The sequence below is a fragment of the Prosopis cineraria genome, unplaced genomic scaffold (genome assembly GCF_029017545.1).
Source record: "Prosopis cineraria cultivar Desert tree isolate PC_DT_omini unplaced genomic scaffold, ASM2901754v1 PC11, whole genome shotgun sequence".
NCBI lineage: Eukaryota > Viridiplantae > Streptophyta > Magnoliopsida > Fabales > Fabaceae > Prosopis > Prosopis cineraria.
The window spans coordinates 11,050,378-11,077,026 of record NW_026555342.1 but is presented as its reverse complement, the minus strand read 5'-3'; the positions used below and the strand labels follow the sequence as shown (position 1 = coordinate 11,077,026).

The 26,649-nt window shown below is 33.4% G+C and overlaps 4 protein-coding genes across 5 annotated transcripts; 1 reads left to right on the top strand and 3 right to left on the bottom strand.

The window, feature by feature from the left end:
- The first annotated feature begins 1,011 nt into the window (after positions 1–1,011).
- On the top strand, positions 1,012–4,488 carry LOC129284767 (uncharacterized). Of its 2 annotated transcripts, none has more exons than XM_054920228.1 (2): positions 1,012–1,197; positions 2,395–4,488. In XM_054920228.1, the coding sequence occupies exon 2, from the start codon at positions 2,431–2,433 to the stop codon at positions 4,150–4,152; it is 1,722 nt and encodes a 573-aa protein (XP_054776203.1). In that variant the 5' UTR covers positions 1,012–1,197; positions 2,395–2,430; the 3' UTR covers positions 4,153–4,488. The 2 variants fall into 2 exon arrangements, with proteins under 2 accessions (XP_054776203.1, XP_054776205.1); XM_054920230.1 differs by having other exon boundaries at positions 2,392–4,488.
- Positions 4,489–7,233: 2,745 nt separating this feature from the next.
- On the bottom strand, positions 7,234–9,089 carry LOC129286864 (uncharacterized). Its single transcript, XM_054922943.1, has 2 exons — positions 8,367–9,089; positions 7,234–8,194 (listed from the first exon to the last, which is right to left on the bottom strand). The coding sequence occupies exons 1-2, from the start codon at positions 8,978–8,980 to the stop codon at positions 7,501–7,503; spliced, it is 1,308 nt and encodes a 435-aa protein (XP_054778918.1). The 5' UTR covers positions 8,981–9,089; the 3' UTR covers positions 7,234–7,500.
- Positions 9,090–19,498: 10,409 nt separating this feature from the next.
- Positions 19,499–20,179, bottom strand: LOC129286086 (agamous-like MADS-box protein AGL61). Its single transcript, XM_054922116.1, has one exon. It carries the CDS (start codon positions 20,177–20,179, stop codon positions 19,499–19,501), a length of 681 nt encoding a protein of 226 aa, XP_054778091.1.
- Positions 20,180–25,654: 5,475 nt separating this feature from the next.
- Positions 25,655–26,419, bottom strand: LOC129286085 (agamous-like MADS-box protein AGL61). The gene has a single exon (XM_054922115.1). The coding sequence runs from the start codon at positions 26,417–26,419 to the stop codon at positions 25,655–25,657; it is 765 nt and encodes a 254-aa protein (XP_054778090.1).
- Between the last annotated feature and the right edge of the window lie 230 nt (positions 26,420–26,649).

Sequence of the window (26,649 nt, the reverse complement as noted above, 5' to 3'; positions counted from 1 at the left end):
GAACAAAATTTTGTGGGATGAGGCTGAATTTGTTGGATCTAACTTTCTGCGACGGTTCTGCCTCACCTTCTAGTGTGTAATGAGATTGTTTTAACTTGGTCAATAATGAAAAAAGAAAAATTAACCAGAAAAGCAAGCACTAATAACATAAAATGCAAGGTAAAATCGAATTCACAATTTCTCACATATAAAAAAAAAAAAAAACTTACATGCATGACTACAAGGCCATTCACATTTTTAATGAAATTTTAGTTGGCATAGAATTAAAATATTCTTTAAAAAATATTTAGAAAATGGCAAATATATATTATTGTAAATCTAAAAACCAATAATTATTTTGTTTACCAATTACCATTATGTTTTTTTTTTAAAGAACTCTACATCAAATTCACCCACAGAATTTATTAATACTGCTACGCTCAATTTTATAGTAAACACAAGGTGGTGGTGACGGAGGAATCCAAGTGAAAACTATTTATCACTAAACACTTTTCCTACTGTCTTCACAAGAAAGACAAAATGATTTTTGCGCATCTAAAAATATATTCTTTGTTTATCATTTAGTGTGTAACGTAATTAAATTAAATTTCGACAATAGTAAGAAAGTTTTTAAAAGTAATTCAACCATCCAATTTCACAAAAACATGAACACAGGTCCTTTTTTGGTAAACTAATTAAGTGAGTTGGGTCTCAAATTTATCAAGGTCAAGTATACTTAGAAATCCAAAAGGGAAAGCATTTATAAAGCCATTTGCATTGATAACGCCCCACAATTTTATAATTTATGAATCAAGTTCTTAAATAATTAGATCAATATTTAGTGATATATAAACACAGTTTTGGAGTAACGTTAATATTGATATCAGTTAAATTAAAATTAAAATTTTAATAATAAATCCCTAAAAATTACGCCAAACATCACCCCAAAACAAAGAAAGAAAGGTACAGACAATGCTTCTTGGTGGCGTTGATATTCGTAAATCCAGCGCAAGTCAAATCGTTTTCCTTGTTTTAGATCGTGTTTCTGCTTGTGCGCTCTTCTGTCTTCCGCTCGCTCCGAAGATAACACTCTCTCACCTAATAAATTAGTCCTCCCTAGTTTCACTACTTTTGCTTCCTCCTCTCTCTCTCTCTCTCTCTCTCTCTCTCTCTCACTTGTGATTGCTTCCTTCCTTCTGGCCTGGTCTGCTTATTCCGGTAATTGCCCCGCGCTCCCTCTCTTTTTCGTACAATGTTTTGATGCACTCGTTCTGGAATTTCTCTAACATGAACATGGATTTGCCTGATTTTCCTTTCAATGCTTGGTTTTCCCTCATTCGTTCAAGTAATTTTCCTTCGTAGACCCTTTACCTGCTTGCTTTTTCCTGGGAAATGTGCCTGGTATTTAAACTTACTCTATATAAAAGAGGGGGTTTTACTGTGAAAGAGAAAGTACGGGCTTTGATTCTTCTTCTCCATGATCTGCTACGGAATCTGTCTTTGTAAATTGTATTATTTATGAATCTTGAACTGGAGTTTGCGTATTGAATTATAATTTTGCTTCTTTAGGGTTTGATTCTTGCCTCTTCACTCTTTCTTTTCATTTTGTTCTTTTTGCGTTGTTTTCTTGAAACCTCATAATTACCGTCTTTCCCCTGGTATTATGGACGGAACTTGTAGATTTTGGTATTAATAGCACGAAAGGATATAGCGGAAGAATAATATTGTTTCCACCTCAAAGAACAGGCATCTTTTACTCTTTATTTTTTGCTTGATCTTTTTTTTTTTTCCTTTTTAGTAGTAATTGGGAAGAAATAAAGCGCATAGGGCAGGACTGTTACACCTGTTGTAGGATGAACCGTAGCAACAGTAGCCATGGAAGTTGAGGATGCAACCTTGTTTGTTTATTGATTCACTTGATTTGGTTCATTATTATTTTCTATCTCTCTGTCCCATAATTTTATTTTGGGATTGAAAATTATTCTGAAAAAGAAATTTCTTGCTATAAATGTTTCTGCGACCTGCATCGGTGGAGAATTGTTTTGCAGATGCTGCATGCTAAAGGAATTGTTATTGGTTAATTCTTTATCTCACATTTGCCTTAACATGTTCTTGTTTTTTGGATGAATGTTGGACAAGGCACATAATATCATCCCCCGTTTAAATCAACACTTTTCAGTTGGATTTGTTTCTATCTTGTGGCAAAGAGACATGAATTTACAAAGACATTGGATAAGAAATAGATGAGAATCAAAAGGACTCAGGATTTTTAGTTTTTTTGGTGTTTGGTGGTGCAAGAATTTGGGAAAGATAAGCTGTGTTTTGTGTGCATTCTTTATGTTCTGTGTAAGTATTAGTGATCATGTATTCATGTCCTCCTCAGTTTCTTAACAATACATTTCCCATTCAAAGCAGGTAGCCTGTTCTTGTTATTTGGAGAAGGAAATAATCATGATAAAACGCACACCAAGTAGAAATCACAGGTCCAAAGGCATCAAGTTAAGGCATGTTCTGCAAATTATTCTGTTGCTCGGTGTTTGTTTCTGGTTGATCTACCAGGTTAAGCACTCTCATGATAAGAAGAGGGAATTTGATGAAAATGATGCAAATGCGTCTGTCAGAATTCAGAATGATGATCAGATTCCAAAACTTGGTAGGAAGGATCTTCAACCTCTTAAAGATGATATAATTCAAATTGAACAGCATGAGGAAAAAGAGGAAGATGAAAATACTTTAGATGATGAGGGAAATACGCATGAACATGATGAACAAGAAGAAGGCAGCAAGCAGGAAACAGGAGAAAATCTAGACGAGCATGAATTTAGAGATCGGGAAGAAGAAGAAGGAGAAGAAGAAAGCAAGCATGGAGCAGAAGAACAAGAAGAAGAAGAAAACAAGGGTGAAGAATCAGAGGATGATGGAAGAGGAGGAGGAGATGAAGAGATAGAAGAAAATGATCAACAAAAGCCAGAAGTTGATGTTGACCATGATGAAGAGTTGATGGATGAGGATAAAGAGAGAGAGAAAGAAGAGAGTGATGAGAAGGAGAATGAAAATGGTGAGGATGAGGAAAAGGATGGTTCAATTGAAAACAAAAACACACATGAGGCAAGGGAGGAACATTACATGGCAGATGATGCTTCCAGTGCTGTAGCTCATGATGCCCAGACTACTAGCACTGAAACTGTGATTTTGACTGCCGAAAACTCCAATGAAAACTCAGAAATGAGTATTATGAAACAAGAGAATAAGCTTAATTATACTGAGGAAAGTGGTACAAATCATAATGATTCACGTAAGATTACAGGAGATGAATCAGAGGGTGGGAATGCATCGAATGCCACTGGTAATGAAAGTGGAAACACTGTCTTGTCCAGCTCAGCTGATAACTTGAATGTAAATACCACTGCAGCAGCAAACTCTGACGGTCATCTGGAAGTAAGCAGTAACCACTCTGTTGTAATCACTGAGGCTATCAATAACTCAACTGGAGACACTATCAACACACCAGGTTCTTCTGAACGGAATAAAATGGTGACTTTATCTGAATCTGAAAATGCTCAAAATACATCAGTGGATATGACAGCCAACAGTGGTGTCAAAAATGGGAAAACAGAGGAATTAGAGCAGAGTGATAGATCGAGGGAAGATAACCTGCCAGATACTAATTCCGTGGTCTCCATAAAAATTGGAAATGCAGGGGAATCTTCTAATTCTGGAGACGGTGAATCAGATAATACAATAAATCACTTTGCTTCAAATGAAACTCGGGACAGTTCTGTAAATTCTGATACAAAAGAAAATATCAATGCCTCTGTGGATGAGAAGTTGAAGGTTCGCTCTGAAATGGCAGCAGCAAATGTAACTCAGAATAGTTCAGATGCTAAGGAGAAAAATGATGCCGGAAAGGATGGGAAGTCCATCGATGATACCCAATTGGGTTCAACTAATAGAACCTCAGATTCTTCGTCTGTGAATGGAGCTGCGGATTTAGTTGAACAAGATGCCATTGATGCTTCTGATTCTCATGTCCACGATGACATGACAGAAGTTCAAACTGACTTGGATACGTTGTCGGATGTTAGAGATGATGAGACAGCTACTCTTGATGAAAATGCATTGCCGGATATTAGAAATGAGGAAAATATTCTTGAAGAAACTGCCGCAGAATAACATTTGTTTAAAAGATGGCCATTGGGTTTACGAGAGAGCTTTCCTCAATTCTCCCTGCCCCCTTTTCTTCTGACCTTTGTTTTCTGTATGTCGTTGTCAAACTCGTTTAGCTGTTAGAACCTTTTGCTTGACCCATGATGTGCTACGAGATGCTACCAAAGGTACAAATGTAGTTTAGTGGGTTTTTAGCATGAATGTCTGGATCTGTATAATTAATTTCGACTTTCCACAGCGTACAGAAATTTAGTTGCCTGCTGTGGTGTTTGCTCCATGATCCCTCATGTAGGCTACGACATGATAGCTTCTCTTGGCTAGCGCGTTTCGAACTTTACCAAATATTGCATTAGTTTGTAAGATTTTTTCTTTTTCTATTTTTGGGGGTCATTAGAATAAACCAATTTTTTTTCACTTTGGGAAGAGATTGAAGGGGGAAATATTTTGTATAAAAGGGGGGGGGGAGCATGAATGATGGGCTTGTACTAGTATTTTGCCCTCAAGCTAGTTCCGATGTGTGTAACTTAAATTCTGAATGTTATCTGATATACCTGTTATTTTGAAATTTACATTTTAATATGATATATGTCCATGCCGTGGAAAATTAATCACAGGTCATGAAAGTGTTATCCACCGAAAATTTTGTTGCACAAAATTGTGAGGCCGACTGTTCACTCTCAGTCTTCATTAAAGAAATCTAATATCCTAGGGCGGAGTCAGGATTAAAAGTGAGGGGGTTAAATTTAAATGGAGGTTGTTGTTGTTATATGTGTTTGTAATTTATTTTTTTAATTTCTTTTGATAGTTAGGAATTAAAAAATTTATTAAAATACTTTTACTAACATATAAAGCACCGATAATCAATCTAACAAGAAAGCTAGTATACATGAAATAAATATTAAATTTTACATTTTTACTAATAAAAATTTAACATTCATCATGCATCAATAATATTCTTTTCATTTAAAAATATAAATAAATTTTAATTGAATTACACTCCTCAATGAGTTAGATAATTGCTCTTAAATTAATACCATCTTTTTATATTTGTCCTTAAATTTTTTACCTAAAAATAAAAAAGTTGAGTGGTTTATTTGTTAAGAATATTTTTAAAAATTTATTAATTACATAATATAAAATTTAAAATATCTTATATTTTTAAATATTTAATTTTTAAAAAATATTTTATATTTTTAAATAAAAAGAGTATGAAATAAATAAGAAAATATAATTATGTGTAAGTGAGAGAAGGGGAGAGCTTTTTTTTTTTTTTTTTTCTTTCCAAAAGGTGGGAAGGCCACCCATCCCCACGCACAATACACACATGCATACTAAATGTGTCTGCGTGAAGGGGCGGCGTGGGGGGCCCTCACAATACACCTAGGTTTGCCCCCGCTAATATTCAATTTTAATTCTGATGACATCGGGTGGGAAAGTGGAAACTAGAAACATAGCGTAGAGCTGTAGGGTTTGTTTGATAATTTATTTTAAAAATAATTTTTTATTCTTTAAAATAAAAAAATAAAAAATAAAAAAAATTCTTTTAGTAATGTATTTTTAACAAGTATTTTAAAAAATAAAATATTATTTTAAAAAATAAAAATATAAAAATAATTTTTAAATGTTCTAAGATTATTTTTATAATATATTTTATAAAATATTAATTTTTAAAATAATAAAATAAAAATAATTTCAAATGGCTCGATAAACTTTTTTATAAAAACTATGCATTTTCTGCTCAGCTTTTATTAAAAGATACATATAACAATAGGCACATGTATTAGCCCAAAAACGAAGATAGGTACATATATCTTATTGTGTGACATGTAATGAAAGTTTAGAAATGCAAGCTTTACAAAATTTAAATCTATCAACAAAAATTTATGTAAGTAATAAAAGTTTTTATTATTTAAATAAATAGTTAAAAGTTTAAATTATAATTTTATATACATAACGATTTAGTTGAACAAAGTCTCCCTAGTATCTCGAGAAAGAATATCTTTATTATCGGCAAAACCTTTTTATACTCGTCCAAAATAGAAATTTAAATCTGATGAGCATACACACACACAAGTTAATTGATTAATCAGTCTAACCATCAAAGCAAACAACAAATATATCACGACAAATTAGAAATCATCAAGTTTATGTTAGTTCCAGAAGCTGTATGGGACTCTGGCATAGTACAGCAATCACAGTATGACAGTGAACTGAAGGAACTAAGGAACATTCAACATTTAAAGCAGCCAGAAGAGGCTTCGTCCTCGACTTCACTCTGCTCCGGCGGCATGCATGTGCCATGCTTGAATTCTCAACTTCAGTATCCAAAGCATTTAATGACATATTGGTTGACTCGGTCAAAGCGTGAACACGAACCTTCAGATTCATTGCAATACATTTAAGCGCTTTCCGATAGGAACGTGAGTGAACTGACACGTCATTTTAATTTTGGATTTTTTTAAATAAATTGGAAATAAATTAAGCTTCGTTTTGATCCTCTCATTGACTTCCTTTTCTAAATTAACGAGGTAACAACTAACAAAAGAAAACTACAGAGAATAAAACCTTGCTTATTTGCGCATTGCTGTGCAAAATGGATTATGATCTTTGAGATGAATAAAACAACAATATTTTTCAAAAATTTATCTGCAATCAACTTTTAAAAAAACTAATAATAATAATAATAATATTCAAACATGTAAGTATTCTTAATCCTCAATGTTCATATTGATGATAAGTAAATGTCATAAATCAGATAAATTATCAATAATATTCAAACATGTAAGTTTTCTTAATCCTCAATGTTCATATTGATGATAAGTAAGTGTTATAAATCAGATAAATTATCTAATTAAGTTGTTAATAGATCATTAAATTTGAAAGTGCAGTAATAGATTTGATTCTTGGGGCTCCCTCTCCCTCGCAGACATTTACGAGGTATTTTATTTCAATTAAATTAAATATTTTGCCATCCCAAATGCAAGCCAATACCAGCTGGAACGTGATTATATAAATCAGAGCGACTTCGCACGGGCAAATCATAGGATTCTCAAACATCATCTCACATCAAATTCCAAAAGAGAACACTTGAATTTAAATACTGTACGAACCCATTTTAATTTACAAGAGTACAAAACTCGACCTGTAAGCGAAAAAAGGGAACTGCAATCACGAGAAACACAAAATTAAAAACCTCATCCTGCCAGGTCATTTCACACTGTATGTCGCATTTTATATAAAAAAGAATTAGTCACTAATCACTACTCAACTAAAGTGCTTCGCAATAAACGACACTGTGGCATTGAAACGACAGGTTGATCTTGTCCGCGCAAATCAAACGACAGACACCTAAAGCTACTGCCTCAACTCCTTTCGGAGCTTCTGTGAGAACAACTTGCAAGCGTCCATGCACAAATCCATGGCTGCGGCCAAGGCCACGAACGCCGCAGCATCCTCCGTGCAGCTCACCAGCTGCACTCCGACCTCCACCTCCGGTTTGCTACACTTGCCCTCACCGCCCACCGTCGCCGACATTACGAAACCCCTGTACAAGAGTTCCTGGTCCAGCCCGAGTTCCGACCCTGATCCAGACCCGGACCTTGATCCAGAACCCAAGTCCCAGCTGCCGTTTGGACTGTTCATCGGCGTGACGCCGGAGGTGACATCAATGATTAATTTCCCGCCATGTCGTGAGCTGATGGTGGAGGACGCGAGCATCACCGGAGATGCAACGGCCCGCAGGATTTCGAAACGGTAACCGACAGCATTGGGGCTGTTATTTTCGCGCCACGCTTCCAGGCGGCCCCATGGCTTCCACGTGCCGTTGCCACCGGGTCGGAGAATCAGCCACGCGCCGGGATTGAATCGGCTGACCAGGTGAGACCCCGGCGAGGGGACGAATGGAGTTACCATTGACGCCGCCGCTACGGGTGAACCGGACAAATCGTGCACTGTGATGGACCATCCCTTTCGCTCCGCTGAATGGTCTTTTTGAGAAGTCAGTGAGGGCAACCAGGTTTTTGAATTGCTTGGCTCTGAAATAGATGACCTGGTAAAGATACGATATTTTGATTGATTGGCATCCAAGAAAAGGAAAAAAAGAAAAAAAACATAATCAGCACAGCATCGAAAATTTCTCAGCTTCTATCATCCTTTTCTCCATCAGCTTGAACATCAACAATTCAAAGTCATCAAAATAAAAAAACTGGAAAGTTAGTCACCTTGAACTCACACTGCGATCTCTGAAACTGAATTTGCAAGTAAATACGGGCTGCTTCATGCTCCCTTGGATTTGAAACACCTGAGGACTGCACTCAGGTTCACCGTCGAACCGGAACACGAATCTCGGGTCGGGTTCGGCACGAACTGTGACATGCAATAACTGCCCCGATGACGATGCCCTGTTTTTTCCGTCGAGCGCAACCCAGCCGTTCTGAAACATGCACGCTCGAAATTCGGCCATGGTCAGATCCAACGGCACAGAAATTTTGCCCAATAATTTGGCTGTATCGAATGCACACGACGGAGTTTGCCGAGACTTGTAAACAGAAATCTTCATCACTGGACTCTTGGTCGCCTTAAGTTTCTCCATCTGAAGCTTGCTCAAATCGAAGATAGCAGCAACTGAGGGAGGGTAGTTCTCGGTGTTTGGCGAAACGATGGGAACGGTGGCCAAGTGATGATGCTGATGAGAATCAAAGTCCCTGAGTTGAATCCGGCAAAAGTAAGGGGAACTTGAGGGGTGTGCTTCGCCAGGAAAAGAAGGCTTTGAGCCTGCCGGAGATGTGATGGCGAAGTTTCCGATGAGGATCCGAACAAAAGGACACGGATCCATCGGGGTTTGCGGGCGTGTGGGATGAGGGAAGAATCGATACTAACGCAGTTATCGAGAGTGGATACTGAAGTGCATTGCTGGGTATGACTGTGTATGATAACTGAATTGGACAACCTGGAACGAGTTGGATTTTTTTCTTTTGTTATATAATTTTCAATTATTTTCTCTTTATAGTTTGATAAGGATAAACTATAAAGGGATAAAGAAATTCTTAGCACCGAATGCAAATTAAACTAACCTAAATATCCTTTTAAGTTTCATCGTTTCACACAAGATACTACAAATTAAATTATTTTTAAGAAAATCACTCCAAAATTCTTTATAAAAATTATAATCACCCTAAACTCTCATCAATTACATGAATACTTGTAATGTTTCTAAAAACATAATTGTAATAAAATTTTTATGTGAACTGACGATAAAGTTTAAGTGAAGTCTTTGAGATCAACTTCAATATCTCATTCAGTTCTTCATAAAGTTTAAGTGAAGTCTTTGAGATCAACTTTAATATATCATTCAATTCTTCATTCTTCACATTCCTTTTGTTGTCTTCTTTCTTGTTATTACGACATCAAGCCCCCCTTGCTTGCCTTCTTTGTATTTGCCAAGATTTTCCTTCCCAAAGTTACAAATCCAAATTGGAGCCTCTATCTTGTTTACTTCCATGGCAATGCCTTTTGCATTGAAACTCCATTCTTCCAAAATTATCACAACAACCTCAATGTTTATGCTTCTCAAGCCAACATCAACATTGACATCTCCATCCACTACTAGAGGGCGTCTAAGCACTCGGTCTTGATTGTTGAAGATTCATGGACTACCCTGAAATGGGTCGTTTCTCATTTTGCCAAAAACTAGTTCAATTTGACTCACTGATTTTTGAAACAGTGTGCCGTAATTGGAATCAACCATCGGAACCAAATTAGAGGCATTGATTTCAATGCTAGAGCTGTACTTCTCAGTGCTCATGAGAAAAGTATCATTAGTGGAAGGGCAAGCCAGCTTGGGATTTAACTACATAGAGTGAAATCCCAGCACTTGGATTATGATTTCTGGAAATGTAAGCATCCTGGGCATATTAATGGTCATGTGGTTTATGGAATTGGTTTGATTTGATTGGAGTGAAACAGGGGTTTACAGGATTCGAGATGGTTCCTGGTGAGGAAGTATTGTTCTTTGAATTTTGTTCTTTTCAATGATAATCTACCACCGGTGTAAGATGGTCGGGATGAACAAGAAGTGCTGGAGCTAATCCCAAGTACCTCACTTGGTCTTTTTCATCATTTCACATAAAAATATGATTAGAACCAAATTTCTTAGGACCTCACAGGCATTTGTGCAATTAGTGGTACTTTAATGTGATTACAATTCTTGTGGGGCATTTTGGAACGATTTTCCCATTATCTGTTTGAAAAGCTGTTGTTGTTTTAATATTATGTAAGTTCTATTGAAATTAATGAAAGAAATTGAAAGATTAAAATAAAAGTTGCAGTTTCCTATTGAAATAATAAACAAATTACATGGGACGAGTCCAGCCTCATAGCTCATGTCATATTCCTTCCTTTTAAAAAAAAAATAACATATTTTTTTGAGATTAGATTTTAAAAAATATAAAATATTTTTTATTTTTAAACATGTAATTAACATTTTTTAAAAAAATATTTTTAATAGATAAATTACTCAATCATTCATGTTAGATGCCTTATTAAATAAAAGCAAATTTAAATAGACGATAATAGTTTAGAGACAATTAGATAAATTGTTGGGAGTGTAGTATAATTAAAAATATCTTTTAACAGAGGGAGCATTTATATTGATTTTTTTAATATATCAAAACATTAAAACATATATTTTTAAATTTTTTGATGTTATAAATTTTTTTAAATATATATATATATTTATAATATGTGATGTTATAAAAATATTAATTTTCAAAAACAAATACCTAATATAAAATAATTTTTTTTATTGAGGATCAATTGCACAAATCTATAAAATAAAGTCTGATTTAATTATTTCTTATTTATTAGGTGGGAGCATGGTCTTTAAACTCCCAAGTTTACATAAATTTGAAATGACAATGTCAATTCGTAACATAAACTTGAATCATTGACTTGTAAGAATTTATTTTTATCAATTAACATTCCCTCCATTCTTTGATATGAGATAAAATTAACAATATGAGATATATTTTTATCAATATCCTTTGCTTGCAAGAAACAAAATGGCGTGGAGAAGAAACTAAGGATATTCAAGGTTTCAAACTTTAGTATACAGGAAAAGTAAGTGCACGCAATGGAGTAGGCATCATTATAGATAAGGAGTGGAAGAAGAACGTTGTAGAAGTTAGCAGAATTGGAGACAGAATTATTTCTTTAAAAATGATAATTGGACGTGAGACTGTTAATATTGTTAGTGCTTATGCGCCGCAAGTCGGGACAGAAGCCAGTCTTAAGGAATTATTTTGGGAGGATCTGGAGGGGTTGATTCGACACATATCACAGAGTGAAAAGATTTTTATTGGAGGAGACTTTAATGGGCATGTCGGGAGGGAAGCTGGTCAGTATGCGAGGGTGCATGGTGGTTTTGGTTTTGGAGAGCTAAACAATGAAGGACAAACTCTTCTTGATTTCTCATTGGCGTATGATTTTAAGATTGCCAACACTTGTTTCAAGAAGAGAGATGAGCATCTCATCACTTACAAAAGTGGAGCCTCAAGGTCGCAAATTGATTTTCTTTTGGTTAGGAACACAGATAGAAAACTTTGTAAAAATTGTAAGGTGATCCCCGGAGATGCTGTAACGACACAACATAGGGTCCTAGTCCTTGATGTGTGTATTATGAGTAAAATCCAAAAACGTTGACAAGTAGTAACACCAAGGATTAGGTGGTGGCAATTAAAAGGTGAGAAGCAAGATATTTTCAAGCGAAATCTTTTGGATAAAGGAATTTAGGATTCTCAGGGAAGTGCTAACATCATATGGGAGGATATGGCTAAAAAGATACGGGAGGTTGCAAAAGTAGTTTTGGGAGAATCGAAAGGTTCTGGTCCGAGAGATAAGGAGTCTTGGTGGTGGAATAATAGTGTACAGGACAAAATCAAGTATAAGAAGAACTGTTTTAAAGCCATACATTTGTGTAACAATGAGGAAAATTGGGAGAGGTACCGTATGGCTAAGAAGGAAACTAAGAGAGCTGTGGGTGAAGCTCGTTCTAAAGCTTTTGAAGAATTTTATAAGAACCTTGAGACGAAGGAAGGAGAGCAAAATATTTATAAGATTGCCAAGAGTAGGGAAAGAAAATCAAGAGATCTAGAACAGATAAGGTGTATTAAGGATGAAGAGGGAAGAATTTTAGTTACAGATGATGAAATTAAAAATAGATGGGAGACTTATTTTTCTAAACTTTTCAATGACGGAGAGGATTCATCTGGTAACTTGGAGGATTTAGTAACTGGTGAAGGAGAACAAAATTTGTCATTCTATCGAAAAATACGTGATAAGGAAGTAAAGGAAGCTCTTAAGAAAATGGCAAATGGTAGAGCCAACGGACCTGATTGTATATCTATCGAAGCATGGAAATGTTTAGGTGAAGAAGGGGTGAGATGGTTAACTAAGTTATTTAATGTGATTTTACGGTCCAAGAAAATGCCTGATGAGTGGAGGAGAAGTACATTAATTTCTATTTATAAAAATAAAGGAGATATTCAGAATTGTACTAACTATAGAGGGATTAAACTCATGAGCCACACAATGAAATTGTGGGAGAAAGTAATTGAGCACAGGTTGAGATTGGAGACAAGTATTTCTGAGAATCAATTTGGTTTTATGCCAGGTAGATCAACTACAGAGGCGATTTATCTACTAAGGGAATTAATGGAAAAGTATCGTTGTAAAGATAAAGATCTACACATGGTTTTTATCGATTTGGAAAAAGCTTATGACCGTATACCAAGAGAAGTGCTTTGGAAAGCGTTGGAAAAAAAAGGAGTACGGATTGCTTATATTAAAGCCATACGAGATATGTATGAGGGGGTAAAAACTAGTATAAGAACGCCTAGTGGTCAAACAAAGGATTTTCCTATAAAGATTGGATTACATCAGGGATCATCTCTAAGTCCTTATTTGTTCAACTTGATTTTAAATGTTTTGACGGAACATATTCAAGAGGAAATCCCGAAATGTATGCTCTTCGCGGATGATATAGTTCTTATAGCAGAGACAAGAGAAGAGGTTAATTGCAAACTTGAGTTATGGAGGAGAACATTGGAGTCGAAAGGTTTTCGTCTGAGTAGAAGTAAGACGGAATATTTATATTGTAAATTTGGTAAAGGACTATTTGAAAATAATTTGGAAGTAAAATTGGGAGATCAAATTATACCTCAAGTGAAAAAGTTTAGATATTTGGGAGCCATTATTCAAAATGATGGCGAAATCAGTGGAGATATTTCACATAGAATTCAAGCTGGGTGGTTTAATTGGAGAAAAGCTAAAGGAGTTATTTGTGACCGTAAGGTGCCTAATAAACTTAAAGGAAAGTTTTATCGTACTGCTATCAGACCGGTAATGTTATATAGTAGTGAATGCTGGGCTCTAACGGGACAGCAAGAGCATAAAGTTGGAGTAGCAGAGATGAGAATGTTACGATGGATGTGCGGACATACATGTAAAGATAAAATTCGAAATGAGCACATACGCGAAAAAGTGAGGGTGGCACCTATTGAGGAAAAAATGGTAGAAAATCGGTTGAGATGGTTTGGGCATGTACAAAGAAGACCAAGAGAGGCACCAGTGAGAAGAGTGAAACATATAACTTTGAGTCCGATTAAGAGAGGTAGAGGAAGGCCTAAGAGAACACTCTTGGAAGTTATTGAACGTGATCTTTTAATTAATAATATTTCTAAAAGCTTGATAAATGATAGAGCACAATGGCGTCTTGCAATCTATGTAGCCGACTCCACCTAGTGGGATAAAGGCTTATTGTTGTTGTTGTTGTTGTTGTATAAAAGGTTTTATTTTGATCCCTTTATTTAAAAAAGTATATTTTTAATCATTTAATCATAACACTGCTAGTTTCATTACAAAAAAAAAATTTCATTAAACTTTTAAATATTAAAAAATTATTATCAAATGTTAACTTATTGAGTTTAATTTTTTTAAAAATAATAATGAATGGCACAAAAGATAATTTTTTAAAACTAATGGTATTAGATTTAAAAATTTAAAATATATTTTATAAAATTAAGGGATAAAAATAAAATTTTATGAAAAATTAAAGGACTTAAAGTATACTTTAGTCATTTGCATTTACTAAAAATGTTAGTTATATCTTTACTTTTTTAAAAAAATATAACTTTTCAATTTTACTTTTCTTTGCAATTAATAACTACAATAAATTATTATCTAGAGATTCAAATCATAATAAATGTGGGTAAAATTAGAGAATTAAAGTAATTACTCTAAGTCTCTAACTTCATACTAAGGGCAAAAAAAAAAAAACTTCTAAACTTTTCTTTTTATTATAGACCAGGAAGTATATTTTAAATAATGTTTGAATATACAAAACAATTAATCTTTTTGATCTTCTCATTGAAATGTCCATCCCATATTTCTATTTTATATTATATGTTATCATATATAATAATTTATTTTTATTTATCATCTTAGATGTTATCATATATAATAATTTGTTGAAAAAAATTAATCCAAAAGTCTTTATAATTTTACATGATTTTGAGTTAAGTCCTCACACTTTATTTTATTTTGATCAAGTATTTATAATTTAGTCGATTAAATTTGTAAATCTCTAATTGTTAAAATCCTTTAATTTTCTCTTTTTTAAAAAAATGAAATTAAGGGCTTCTATATGTTTATTAAAATATTACCCCTTCTGTTTAAAGATATAAGTATTTTTAATTAAATATTTTTAATAAAATAATTATTTATTTTTAAACTAACACTATCTTTTTATATTTATCCATATTTAATAGGAAGTATAATATTTTAGAATTAATTTATTGATTTTTATAATTCAAAATTTATATAATTATGTTATGCTTTCTAAATAACTTTTGTGTGTCTATGTAAATAGAATTTTCATAGAAAATTAATAACAATATAAGTATTGCATTTAATCAAAATTGCTGGCTAAAATTATTAAATCAAATTTTCTATAAATTTTTTAAAATTATTTTTATTTTGAAAAATTAAACATTCATTAATAATTTTAATTTTTGGAAACTATATATTTAATCAATCAAACTATAAGGACCTGATTAAAAAAAATATAAGGATCTAATTTAAAATTGGGAAAAGCTAAAAGGACCTGCAGATTAATTTTCCCCAAATTATTTTTATAAGATACTAGGTTTATTTCATTGATGGTATAATATAGGAATATAAATATTATATTACCTTTAATATTTAATTCCAATTATATCTTTTCTAAAAAAATTGCAATAAAAAATCAATATATCATACATAATAAAATATATAATAAATCACATTCTTCACACGCCATATAATTAAGAAGTATACTTTATTTCAAACTCGTACTAATACTAAGAATAGAAGAAGCATCACTCAAATTTTAATACTTGTATGTTGGTCCAATTTTTATTTTTTGCTTTTTGTATAATTGTATTTATAAATTAAACCTTAACGCATACACTTGTGTGACGCATTTGTGTTAATATGCCTTCCATTAAGATGACGAGATGAACAGTGATGACTTTTTCGAGTGAAAGGGGAATATCTCATTAAAAGAAATAAACTAACAGGGGTCCAAGCTGTACAGAGAAGGAAAGAATAAAACAACAGCAAGCAAGAAAAGAAACAATTACATCAGAGATGAGAAAAGATTAAACGATTTGATGGTATGATCAACAATGGTCCGAGCTTGGCGCAAGACACCTTCAGGAGTGCAAGATTCATGAGTGAAAATTCTTAAGTTTCTGGCTTCCCAAATTTTCCAGCATAAGACACTAACCCCAAATTTCCAAGACACATCAATTTTCTTATTCTGTAAGAGTTTGGAAAACCAAAAATATCCAGATTAGTCCCATAGAAATCAAGGCACATATCCACTGGCAGGACTTTTTTCCAGACTGCAGCAGCAAGTGGACAGTTCTTAAAGATATGCTCAATGGACTCCTCAGATCCAGGACATAAGGAGCAAGACTGGTCTGAACACATATTGCGTTTAAAACGCTCAACATTAGTAAGTAATTTACCTTTTAGGAGTAGCCACATAAAAGTTTTAACTCTTTGTGCTACTGGCAATTTCCAAACTTGTTTCCATTTCATATCAGCTTCATTCCAGTTCAATAATAGAGAATTCTTGTAAAAGGATTTTATGGTGAAGTCACCATTGGCCGTGAGGTTCCAAAAGCAAGAAGGTTGCTCCTTGTCATTCACATTGACGTGGGTTGCAGCAATAACCTGGAGGATATGTGGAGGAAGAAGGTGTTGAAACAGAGACCAACGCCGTTGACCCATATTATCCAAAAAACCAGTTATTGGCCTATTCAGATTAGAGGTTGAAATGTCAGAGAAAGCAAAGAGTTTTAAAGGGCCCGAGTTCCCAATCCAATAATCAGACCAAAATTTGACACTACTTTCGCTTCCAGGGTTCCACTTAACATGCATAATTGTATCTTGCCAAACATTTGTGATGTTCCTCCACAGTGAAGAGCAGTTACGTCAACTAATATCCATAGGGCACCTATCAGTCAGTCTATATTTTCCTTTCAAGACTTGGACCCATAACAGATCAAGTTGAGAAACAATTCTGTAAGCAAGTTTTGATATAAAGGCTTTATTCTGGGCTTCCAGATTGAGTAAGCCACATCCATCATTGAGCAAAGGTTGGCAAAGATCAGCCTATTTTACAAGGCTAATTCCTCTATTCTCTTCATTATATCCCCAAATAAACTTCCTGATCAATTTCTCAATTGCTTTGCTGGTCGAAATAGGAAGTAAGGAACTTTGCATTGTGTATAAAGGGATGGAGCTAAGGACTGACTTGGCTAAAGTGATTCGTCCAGCAAGGGAGAGTGTGTGGCTTTTCCATCCTGATAGTTTTTGCTGTAGTCTGTCAAGGATATAATAATACGATCGAGAAGTAACTCTACCATTGATGAAAGGGACACCCAGATAACGTGCAATGGTGGTAGTGTGTCTAAAACCCAATTTAGTACAGATGGCACGTCCAAGACTGTGGCTGACATTTTTTGAGAAATAGATCTGAGTCTTCGACTGGCTAACTTTATGCCCAAAGGAGTCACAAAATTGTTGTAGCACCTTAGAGATTACTTCAACCTGAGAGATCAAAGCCTCATTAAAGAGAATCAAATCATTAGCAAAGAAAAGGTGGGAGAGTGGGACACCTCTTCTTCCCATTTTGATGGTTCTCCAAGTTCCATCATCAACAACAATAGTTATGGCCTGGGAAAGTCTCTCCATACACAAAACAAAGAGATAGCTAGGGAGAGAGGGAATCACCTTGTCTAATACCTCTCATGGGGATACAGGGACCCCAAGGTTTACCGTTCCACAAAATTTGCATGGAGGAGGAGGTGATGCAATTCATGATAAGTCTGATCAAAGGGTATGGGAAACCCACATCACGTAAGGTGTCTTCAATAAAATCCCAACGTAATCTATCAAAAGTCTTCTCAAGATCAAGTTTGATTGCTATCCAACCTGTCTTCCTAGATTTCTTATGCATAGAGTGCATGACCTCTTGAGCTATAACAATGTTATTAATGATGCTTCTATTATGAATGAAGCTAGATTGGAAAGGAGCTATAATTCTGGTAATATGGGACTAATACGATTAGCCAGAAACTTGGTTATAACTTTGTAAGCAACAGAACAGAGGGTAATAGGTTGAAATTCAAGCAAGTATTGTGGCTTATCAATTTTTGGAATGAGAGCCATTAAAGTACGATTCAATGAGGGATCTAAAGGATTGCCAACCCACAATTCTTTAACCATAGAGAAGAGATTATCCCCAATTATATCCCGAACAGTGACGACTTTGATTTCTCTTATGTAACCAATTAAAATGGAACATGTCTCAAAAACGCATTGTTAATGTCTTGACGGGCACTTAATAAAATGTTAAAACATTGAATGAGTGGAGGCTAGCTTTTTTTTTTTTTTTTGGCCAATTTGCGGAGGCTGCTGAGAAGTTTAATAATTGCAAATCTAATTAAATTAATACTCTCTCCCTTTTCACGTATAGTACGAAAAAACAACTAACTGGTACCTTTTAAAAATGTTGGTTAAATTGTCTGTAATTAAAATTTTTGAATTAAATTATCACTGTAATTAATGAAATAAATTTGTAATTAAAAATGTGATAAATAATTCTTGAAATTTGCAGCTATGCTTATAAATAAAAACAAAAAGATACATAGTTGTTTCTTTTATATTTGAAAACGGAGGTTTATCGTAGTACATACATACTGTTTTATATGTTAATATCAAAATATTATTAGAAAATGAAGAATTAGAACGTTTCATGATTTGAAGGTCAAAAAACACATTTCATAGCTTAAAATTTTTGTGCATGAGACAAAGTAAACAACAATTTCCCTGGGTTAAGAGTTAAGGCCGCACGGGATATATTTTGAACCACTTTTTATTGATTTTATTGTATATTTTTTTATGCAAAAAAATTAGATGAGTCAAGTTCTGAGGGTTCTTTAGAATTAGGGCATTCCTGAAAGCTCAAAGAAAATTTATTGTATATTTTAGCATTAATAAATTGACCACATTCAACACAGGCAATTAATATTAATCGGGAACATATTTATTAAGATTGAAGCTACTAGAGGCTAATTTTCTGGGAGAATGAATATGAGTATAGTTTATATGTATACTCCTTGTACAAGAGTGTATATATATAACCATACTCATTGTTTTCAAATTTGAGATTATCAAGAATTCATGTTAATAAATAGTTTATAATATCCCTATAGTTATTAATATTTAATAAATTATTATTATTATTATTATTATTATTATTATTATTATGCACAAAAATAATACTCATATAAGATTAAAAGATAAATTGGGGAAAAATTTAACCCCATGGAACAACCAGCAAATTAAAGTGAGAAAAGGAAAAAACAAAAATAAATCAAACCAGTGTTAAAAATTAACCCTTATTTTTTTTTCTTCTTTTTACTAGTTTTCTTAAAAAACTACTTCTGTGGAGGTTTTGGAATAGTCTTCACTCTTCACTTTGAAGAGGCTAATTTGGTTTGGCTGTAGTAACATATACAAAATGGGAGATCACTTGTCTTGTTTGATCTGAGAACTTATAACTATATCAATTACAGAGATTCCGAGACTGAGATTATATATAAACGGCATTGAGGTAATGAACTAACAATAATAACTAACATTCTCATTTCACCAGGGCGAAAAACAAAGCAACACTGGAAGAGCAAAGAGATCGAGACGATCCCATCACCTCTCTTTTATTTCTGATATTATTGCACTTTTCACATCAAAATTCGAACTTGTCATGATAAGCAACAAGACCACCGCCACCAAACTGGTTATTAGCAAAACCGCCATAGCCACCACCTCCATTAAGAAGACCGCCCAATGAACTTTCTCCGTAAAACGATGGCACCGACGGCATTATCGCAACCCTCATCATCTCATCGGCCTTCTCAGCCGCCTTTCTTCTTAACTCATGCATGGCCACCACATACTGCTCTAACTGATCCAAATCCATCTCATCAATCGGTTCGTCCCACCAGTTTCCTCTGTTCCATACCTTAGCCACATTCTCTATCTCCTCCAATTGTTGCTTCTCCATCTCCAACGCCTTCACTGCTTCCTCGTGTTGTCTGTTAAGTTCCTCGTAATACACCGGACTGGTCTCGCTCGCCGCCTGCCTGATAGCAGGTTCGTCGTGGTCTTCTGTTCCTCCGCGGAGGTAGCGGAGGAGGACGGCTTCAACGTTGGGTTGGCCAAAGCAGAAGGCTTTGTCGGCCGGCGAGAACACGATCATGGCGACCTGAGCATTGCACAAGACGCAGAGCTCGCTGGCTTTCTTAAACAGTCCGGTGCGTCGTTTTGAGAAGGTAACTTGTTTGTTCGAGTCCTTGTCTATCTCCTTTATCTCGATCTTCTTGCGACCTGTGGTTGTCGTTTTCTTGGTTTGTTTCAGAAGATCCATGGCTGATCAAGGAGAAGAAGAGGGGGATATGGAATTTTGTTTGAAGAAGCAAGCAAGTGATCAAGGTGGTGTAGAAAGTTGTAGCTAGCAATTACGTATTTATTTATAAAGGAAAGTTTCGTGTTTGAGTCTAAGATTTTGAATCATATAGATTATAATATTATATTATTATATTAAATTATGATTATGATTATTAATAAAATCTTGGTAATTATGATAGTAGATTTTAATTCCGTTCCTTTCTCCTTTCAAGAGGGCTTTTATTTTGGTGGATGTTAAATGAGCCTTTAATTTGCTTGTTTCTTTGATTTTGAAATTGTAATTTTGACACTAATTATGTGAAGGTAATGAAGGCAACATTTATTTTGAATTAGCTTATTTTTAATATAGCCCTTCATTTATTGCAAGGATTAAGATAGTTTTCTCATAATTTGATTCGACTGAAAAATAGTAGAGCAAATTGTGGCCAGATAAAAAAAAAAAATATTAGAGCAAATTAATAGTTAAACTTTGGACAAATATTTAATCATATACACTACCGGTTTTTATTATAAAACACATTTTAAAAATATTTTTTAGTTCTTAAAGCACTTGATGCTGCATTGAATATGTTTTTTTTTTCAATATTACCTATATTTAAATTCTTTTATCGTAAGAGAAAATATAATGTAAATTTAGAATTTTTTATTCAAGTAGAAATAAAAGTGAAAGTTTATTCTATTTTAAGATAAAGCTAATAACTTGACCATATTTTATTGGTTCTGGTGAAGTTGTTAGGTGTACCTTGTAATGAAAAATTATTACATGAATCTAATACACCACGTTATTTGTGATCTGTACATGTAAGATAGTTGTAATTTGTAAACATAAATTTATTCTGTCACTGATGATAATAGAGAGAGAGAAAATAAGAAATGAAATTTCTAAAAATAAATTCATTAAAAATAATAACACATACTCCCTCCATTCAAAAATGTAAAAGCATTTTTTTAAGAGTTGAATATTTAAAAATATAAGGTATTTTTAATCTTTCAAGGTGTAATCATTGCCTTGTTTTCAAAAGTACCCCTATTAATGAATAACTTTATATTTATTGTAGGGTGTTTAATAGGGGTAAATATGAAAAGATGGGGTTAGTTTGAAAGTAGATAACTAATTTATTAGAGGGTGAGATCTGGTTAAAAATGCCTTACATTTTTAAAACAGATGGAGTAAGATTTTATTTGATTCAACTGGTGTTAACATGGCATGTTTTTATTTGACAGATCATGGATGATGTGATACATCGAATCTATGCAAGATTTTATTATAATAGAGACTAGAGGAGTATAACTTAATTACTAACAAAATTATAACTTAACTATTATCCAAAATATTCTAAAGATTTGGCTATAGCAAGTTATGGCTGATGAATTGCAAGCCTTGGAAAAGATGCATATTGATGGGTGTCGATTGGTGTACAAAAACAAAACACATTCTAATGGCTTTTTGAAGCAATGTAAGGCCTATTTAGTGGTCCAAGGATTCACTTAGGAGTATAGTGTTTACTATGAGTAGACTTTTACTCTTGTTGCCTGTTTGACTTCTGTTCGCGGCCTTCTAGCCATTGTTGCTATTAAGAACCAACCTCTTCATCAAATGAATGTTAAAAATGCCTTTATAAATGGAGATCTAGAAGAAGAAGTGTATATGAAGCCACCGCTTAGATATTAACATCCAAAAGACAATGTTTTTCATCTTCATCAAGCCTTATTTGGGCTCAAGAAAGCTCCATTTGTATGGTTTGTTAAGTTTAGTAACATTATGAATTAACTGGATTTTACTCGTAGTCCTCACTAAGCCATTTTTTTGTTTACTCTACTGCTAATGGTATTGTTCATTATATGTTGATGACATCATTATCATAGGAAGTAATGATACGGGAGTTCAGAAGCTCAAGACATACTTGGGCTAGCAATTTGAAATGAAGGATCTTAGCAGATTAAACTATTTTATTGGGCTTGAGGTCCACCATGAGAGTTATGGTATATCTTTCTCTTAAGTCAAGTATGCCACTAATTTGATATCTCAAGCTCACCATTCTAACAAGGGGGTTGGAACTACTCCTATTGAATTGAATATTCACTATACTTTCACTAATAGTACCTTATTGAATAATCTTACCTGTTATCGACAGTTGGTTGGGGGCCTCATCTATCTTATTGTCACCTATCCTAATATTACTTATGCAATTCACGTTGTCAACCAGTTTATAGTTGAGCCTCACACAACTCAATATACAACAGTTCTTTGGATCATTCGGTATATCAGAGATATCCTTATCATGGGCTTCACTTCTCTATTAGCTCCTCTCTTGCACTGCAAGCTTATTCTGATGTCGATTGGAGTGGTGATTGTGATGATCGATAATTTACAATGGGTTTTTTTATCTTCCTCAATCATTCATTTATCTCTTGAAGAAGTAAGAAGTAGACATTAGCCTCTCGTTCCAATGCTGAATCGAAATATTGTGTACTAGCAAACATTGTCACTAAGTTACTTTGGCTTCGTTGGTTACTTTATGAGTTAGGAGCCTCTATTGACATTTAGTGTGTTAGTCAAGCTGCAATCAAAATTACTCACAATGATATGTTTCATGAGTGGACCAAACATATTGAGATTGACTGTCACTTTGCTCGGCAGCATGTTGTTCAGGGCACCATTCGACTTGTTCCAATTTGAATCAAATATTAGTCGGTAGACTTGTTTATAAAGTTTTTTCATCCAAGTCACTTTCAGTTTTTAGTAGATAAATTTAAATTGCTCTCTATTAAACCATCTTAAGTTTAAAGGGGGATGTTATCTAGAATATTTTAAAGATATATTACTATTTATTATTTTTCATCATTGAAAAGATATTATTTAATAAGATATTATTGTAAATAGTCTTTTTTAAGTTATCTTTTCCTCCTTATATATGTATTGTCCTCATCACATTAATAATTAATATGACATTTTTTAATCATTTTTTAGTTTATCTCTCTCCTGTGGTAGCTTTCATTAACAAATAGAAATGGTTATAACTTGAGCCCTCTCATAAAGTTGGGCAGAGAAATCTTACCTCTTTGCGTGTTTGTGTCATATTTGATTATTATATCCAAAAAGGGACCTATATCTCTAATGTATTTTTTGCTAATGATAAAATTATTACATTATATTTATTACATTATATATTTTAGGACTTGAATTTAAAATTTTAAAATAAATTGATTTGACTTCTTCAATTAGTTAAATCAAGCACCGCTCGGGTAGTATATCGATTTGATAATTTGAATTTAATTCTTTTAATAAGTACTCTAGAATTGTTGAAATTACATAATTTGTTATAAAAATATAAAAATATAACTGGAAAGAAATAAATTATCTTAAACTTTCATTTCATTGAGTTTTTTTTTGAATTGGCATAATTTAATTTTTTAATTTGATATAAATGTTTTATATCAAGATCATCTCATTCAACTCAAAAATCTGTGTAGTGTCGGTTATTTCTTTTTTATGCAAATAAAAAAGAGTCGGTATTTCTTTCTGTGATTTCAGAGATTAAATTCAGTTGACTTCTGTCGTCCTAATCTAAAATGCACCTCGTGAAGAAGCTCATATCATCAATGGGCAAATTGGTTAAGAAGGCAAATCAATTGATTTCGAAAATAGGTCATTAAGAGAAACCCAAATAACAATTAAAGGGATTTTTAATTGAGATTTTTCCACTTATGGAATCGGCCTACCAATTTCGCTTTGCCTCGCTTTGGATTTTTTTGGGCGAAATTCTTGCATCGAGAAGAGCACCAACTTATCCATATTTTATTTAATAAAATTGCACCAGTTTTTACCCCAAAAAATTGCACCAATTTAATTAAGAAAAAAAATCATATACTTAGCCTTATATATTTAAAATATTTATTTTTAATTAAATTAATACATGTATATCTTTTTATAGATTTTATTCTATAAAAAATTTCTTGTTATTAATATTATTAACATATTAAAATATATAAGTCTTGATTTGATTGGATAAAAATATATTAAGTATATAAAGTAAAGTATATAAGTTTTGCCCTTTATTTAAATAAAATTGTATATGTTATTATGTTTAATGACTTTTTTAATAGAGTATTTCTTTAAATTTTTATTTCTCTTTCTATTATCTTTGTAAATGAGGGGGGGAGAAAATGCAAAAACTAAAAATAATTTAAAGTGACATAAATAAACAATAATATATAAAACTAAATAAATTTGATATAGCAAGTTTTTATTAGATAGTATATGAATGACACGGTGGGCTAGATCCATATGCAAGAATTTCTATCCCTTCTGGTTGGATAACCACACATGAGGAATCAATACAATTAATCACTTAGATATTCTTATATGAGAATATAATAATTAAATTTAGACTCAATTAAGTACATAACATCATAAAATCCTTTGAAATTATCATATCATTGTATTGCATGGTCTTCAATTGTGAATAAATTTTGATGTGTATTTTACCAAAACACATTCAATTAAAAAATGTCATCACTCCAAAATAATACGATGATTTCCCCAACAAAAAAAAAAGAAAAAATCATGATATTTTAAGGTTTTGTGTTAAAGTTTGGAGTAATTTTTTACAGATAATTGAATATGGCGTCTAGACGCAGGATCTAATACTTTTGTTTTAAAATATCTGACCCTGAAGTTGGAAATATTTTAAAAAAGTGATTAGGTGGTTTGCAAACTCTTGCTGTATTTATTTTTTAAATTAATTTGGTGTCCCTAACCCATTCAAATGTAATCGGAAAGAGAATGATATTATAAATTGTTTAACAGGTTAATGGAAACTGAACTGAGCTTCATCAAATTAAAACACAAGTATTTGTGTGTGTGTGTGTGTGTGTGTGTGTGTGTGTGTGTGTGTGTTGTGGACACTCGCCTTAATTAAAAAAGGCTTGTGAGGAGGAGGAGAAATAGGTATAACCTTATTATTGGTGTATATACTTGATATAGATTTCAATGAGTTGAATTTAATATGATTTTTGGAGAAACTGAAAGATTTTTGCTTCTCCGCCGAAGAAACTTCAAAGCTCAGTCCATAAAAACTACACAAAATCAATAATATAGATCATATAATTTTTATAAAGAAAATGTTTTTGTTAAGGATGCCTTGCACAAAAACAGACACCATATTATTTGGAGACATAAATACTTTTTAACAGGAATATATAATAAAAGAATCAATAAATAAATAAACATTCAGAGAAAATCAGAGGATCATAGGAAGACTTATTTGCAATTATACGTACATGAGATATAACAAAATTCTTCCAGAATCATTATTAATTAAAAATATATAGAAGCAAATAAAATAATTAAAGGGAGGCAGTGAAAGCCAGTGAGGTACTAGTTGATCATTAATCCCCCAGGAAAAAATAAAAAATTAAACCAAGAAGATAATCAGAACTGTGAAGTGAACTTAAAGATCCCCATGTCGTGGTTTTGGTAAATAAGGTTATTAAAGGCATCATGATCAGGAATAACACCGGACGAATTAGCAGCAACATTAATCTCAGCACCACCTAATAATAACTTCTTGTCAAAGACGACATCATCGTAACGTTCGAATAACCCGTAATCTTCCCCGACAATGATCTGTGACGACGATGAACAAGAAGTAGAAAAAGTTCTGTTTTGCCTTAACACATCCTTCTTGAGGTCCTCCATTGCAATCCTCAATTGCTGTAACTGATCAACTGAATCAAGCTCATCGATAGGACTCTCCCACCAGAACTCTCTCTGCCTCACTTTCCTCGCTCGATCAAGTTCTTCTCCTCGCTTCTTCTCCATATCGACCTGGTTAAGAATCTGCGTCAACTGCATATTAAGATTACAAACGTTAGAATTCCGATGAACGTCACTACTGCTGATGATTGATGACGATGATGATGAGTAGCCATGATCTGCATGGTGCGATGATTTTCGAGAAACTAGATAGCGATCGATTATGGATTCAACTCCTGGGTGGCCAAAAGAGAAAGCTTTGTTAGCTGGTGAGAATACTATAATGGCGATTTCAACCCCGCAAAGCGTACAAAGCTCACTGGCTTTCTTGAACAGTCCTGAACGACGCTTCGAGAATGTGACCTGTAAATTGCTTTTCTTTGGTATCTTCTCAATCGGAATCTTTTGACGACCTGAGCTACACTTTTTGTTCATCGCCATGTTAGAAAGAAAAATGATGTATGAAACCAAATGCTTCTTGCTATAATGGATTTAGGATTCGAGCGAGATTATTTGGAATGGAAACATGGGTATTTATTTGTGTGATATGGACTTTTGGTTTATGGCACTTGATTAACCAAATTAATTGTCCCATCTTAATGTTTTATTATTGTTATTTATCTTATAGTCCAGTAAGGGAGTTATAAAATCTTTTATCTTAATGTCTATTA

Bases quoted from the DNA above. Each gene is read 5' to 3' on its own strand.
- LOC129286864 (XM_054922943.1), bottom strand. From the start codon at position 8,980: ATGGATCCGTGTCCTTTTGTTCGGATCCTCATCGGAAACTTCGCCATC. The intron at 8,195-8,366 runs GTGACTAACTTT...TATCTTTACCAG, and splicing joins GATCGCAGTGTGAGTTCAAG to GTCATCTATTTCAGAGCCAA.
- LOC129284767 (XM_054920228.1), top strand. From the start codon at position 2,431: ATGATAAAACGCACACCAAGTAGAAATCACAGGTCCAAAGGCATCAAG.
- LOC129286085 (XM_054922115.1), bottom strand. From the start codon at position 26,419: ATGGCGATGAACAAAAAGTGTAGCTCAGGTCGTCAAAAGATTCCGATT.
- LOC129286086 (XM_054922116.1), bottom strand. From the start codon at position 20,179: ATGGATCTTCTGAAACAAACCAAGAAAACGACAACCACAGGTCGCAAG.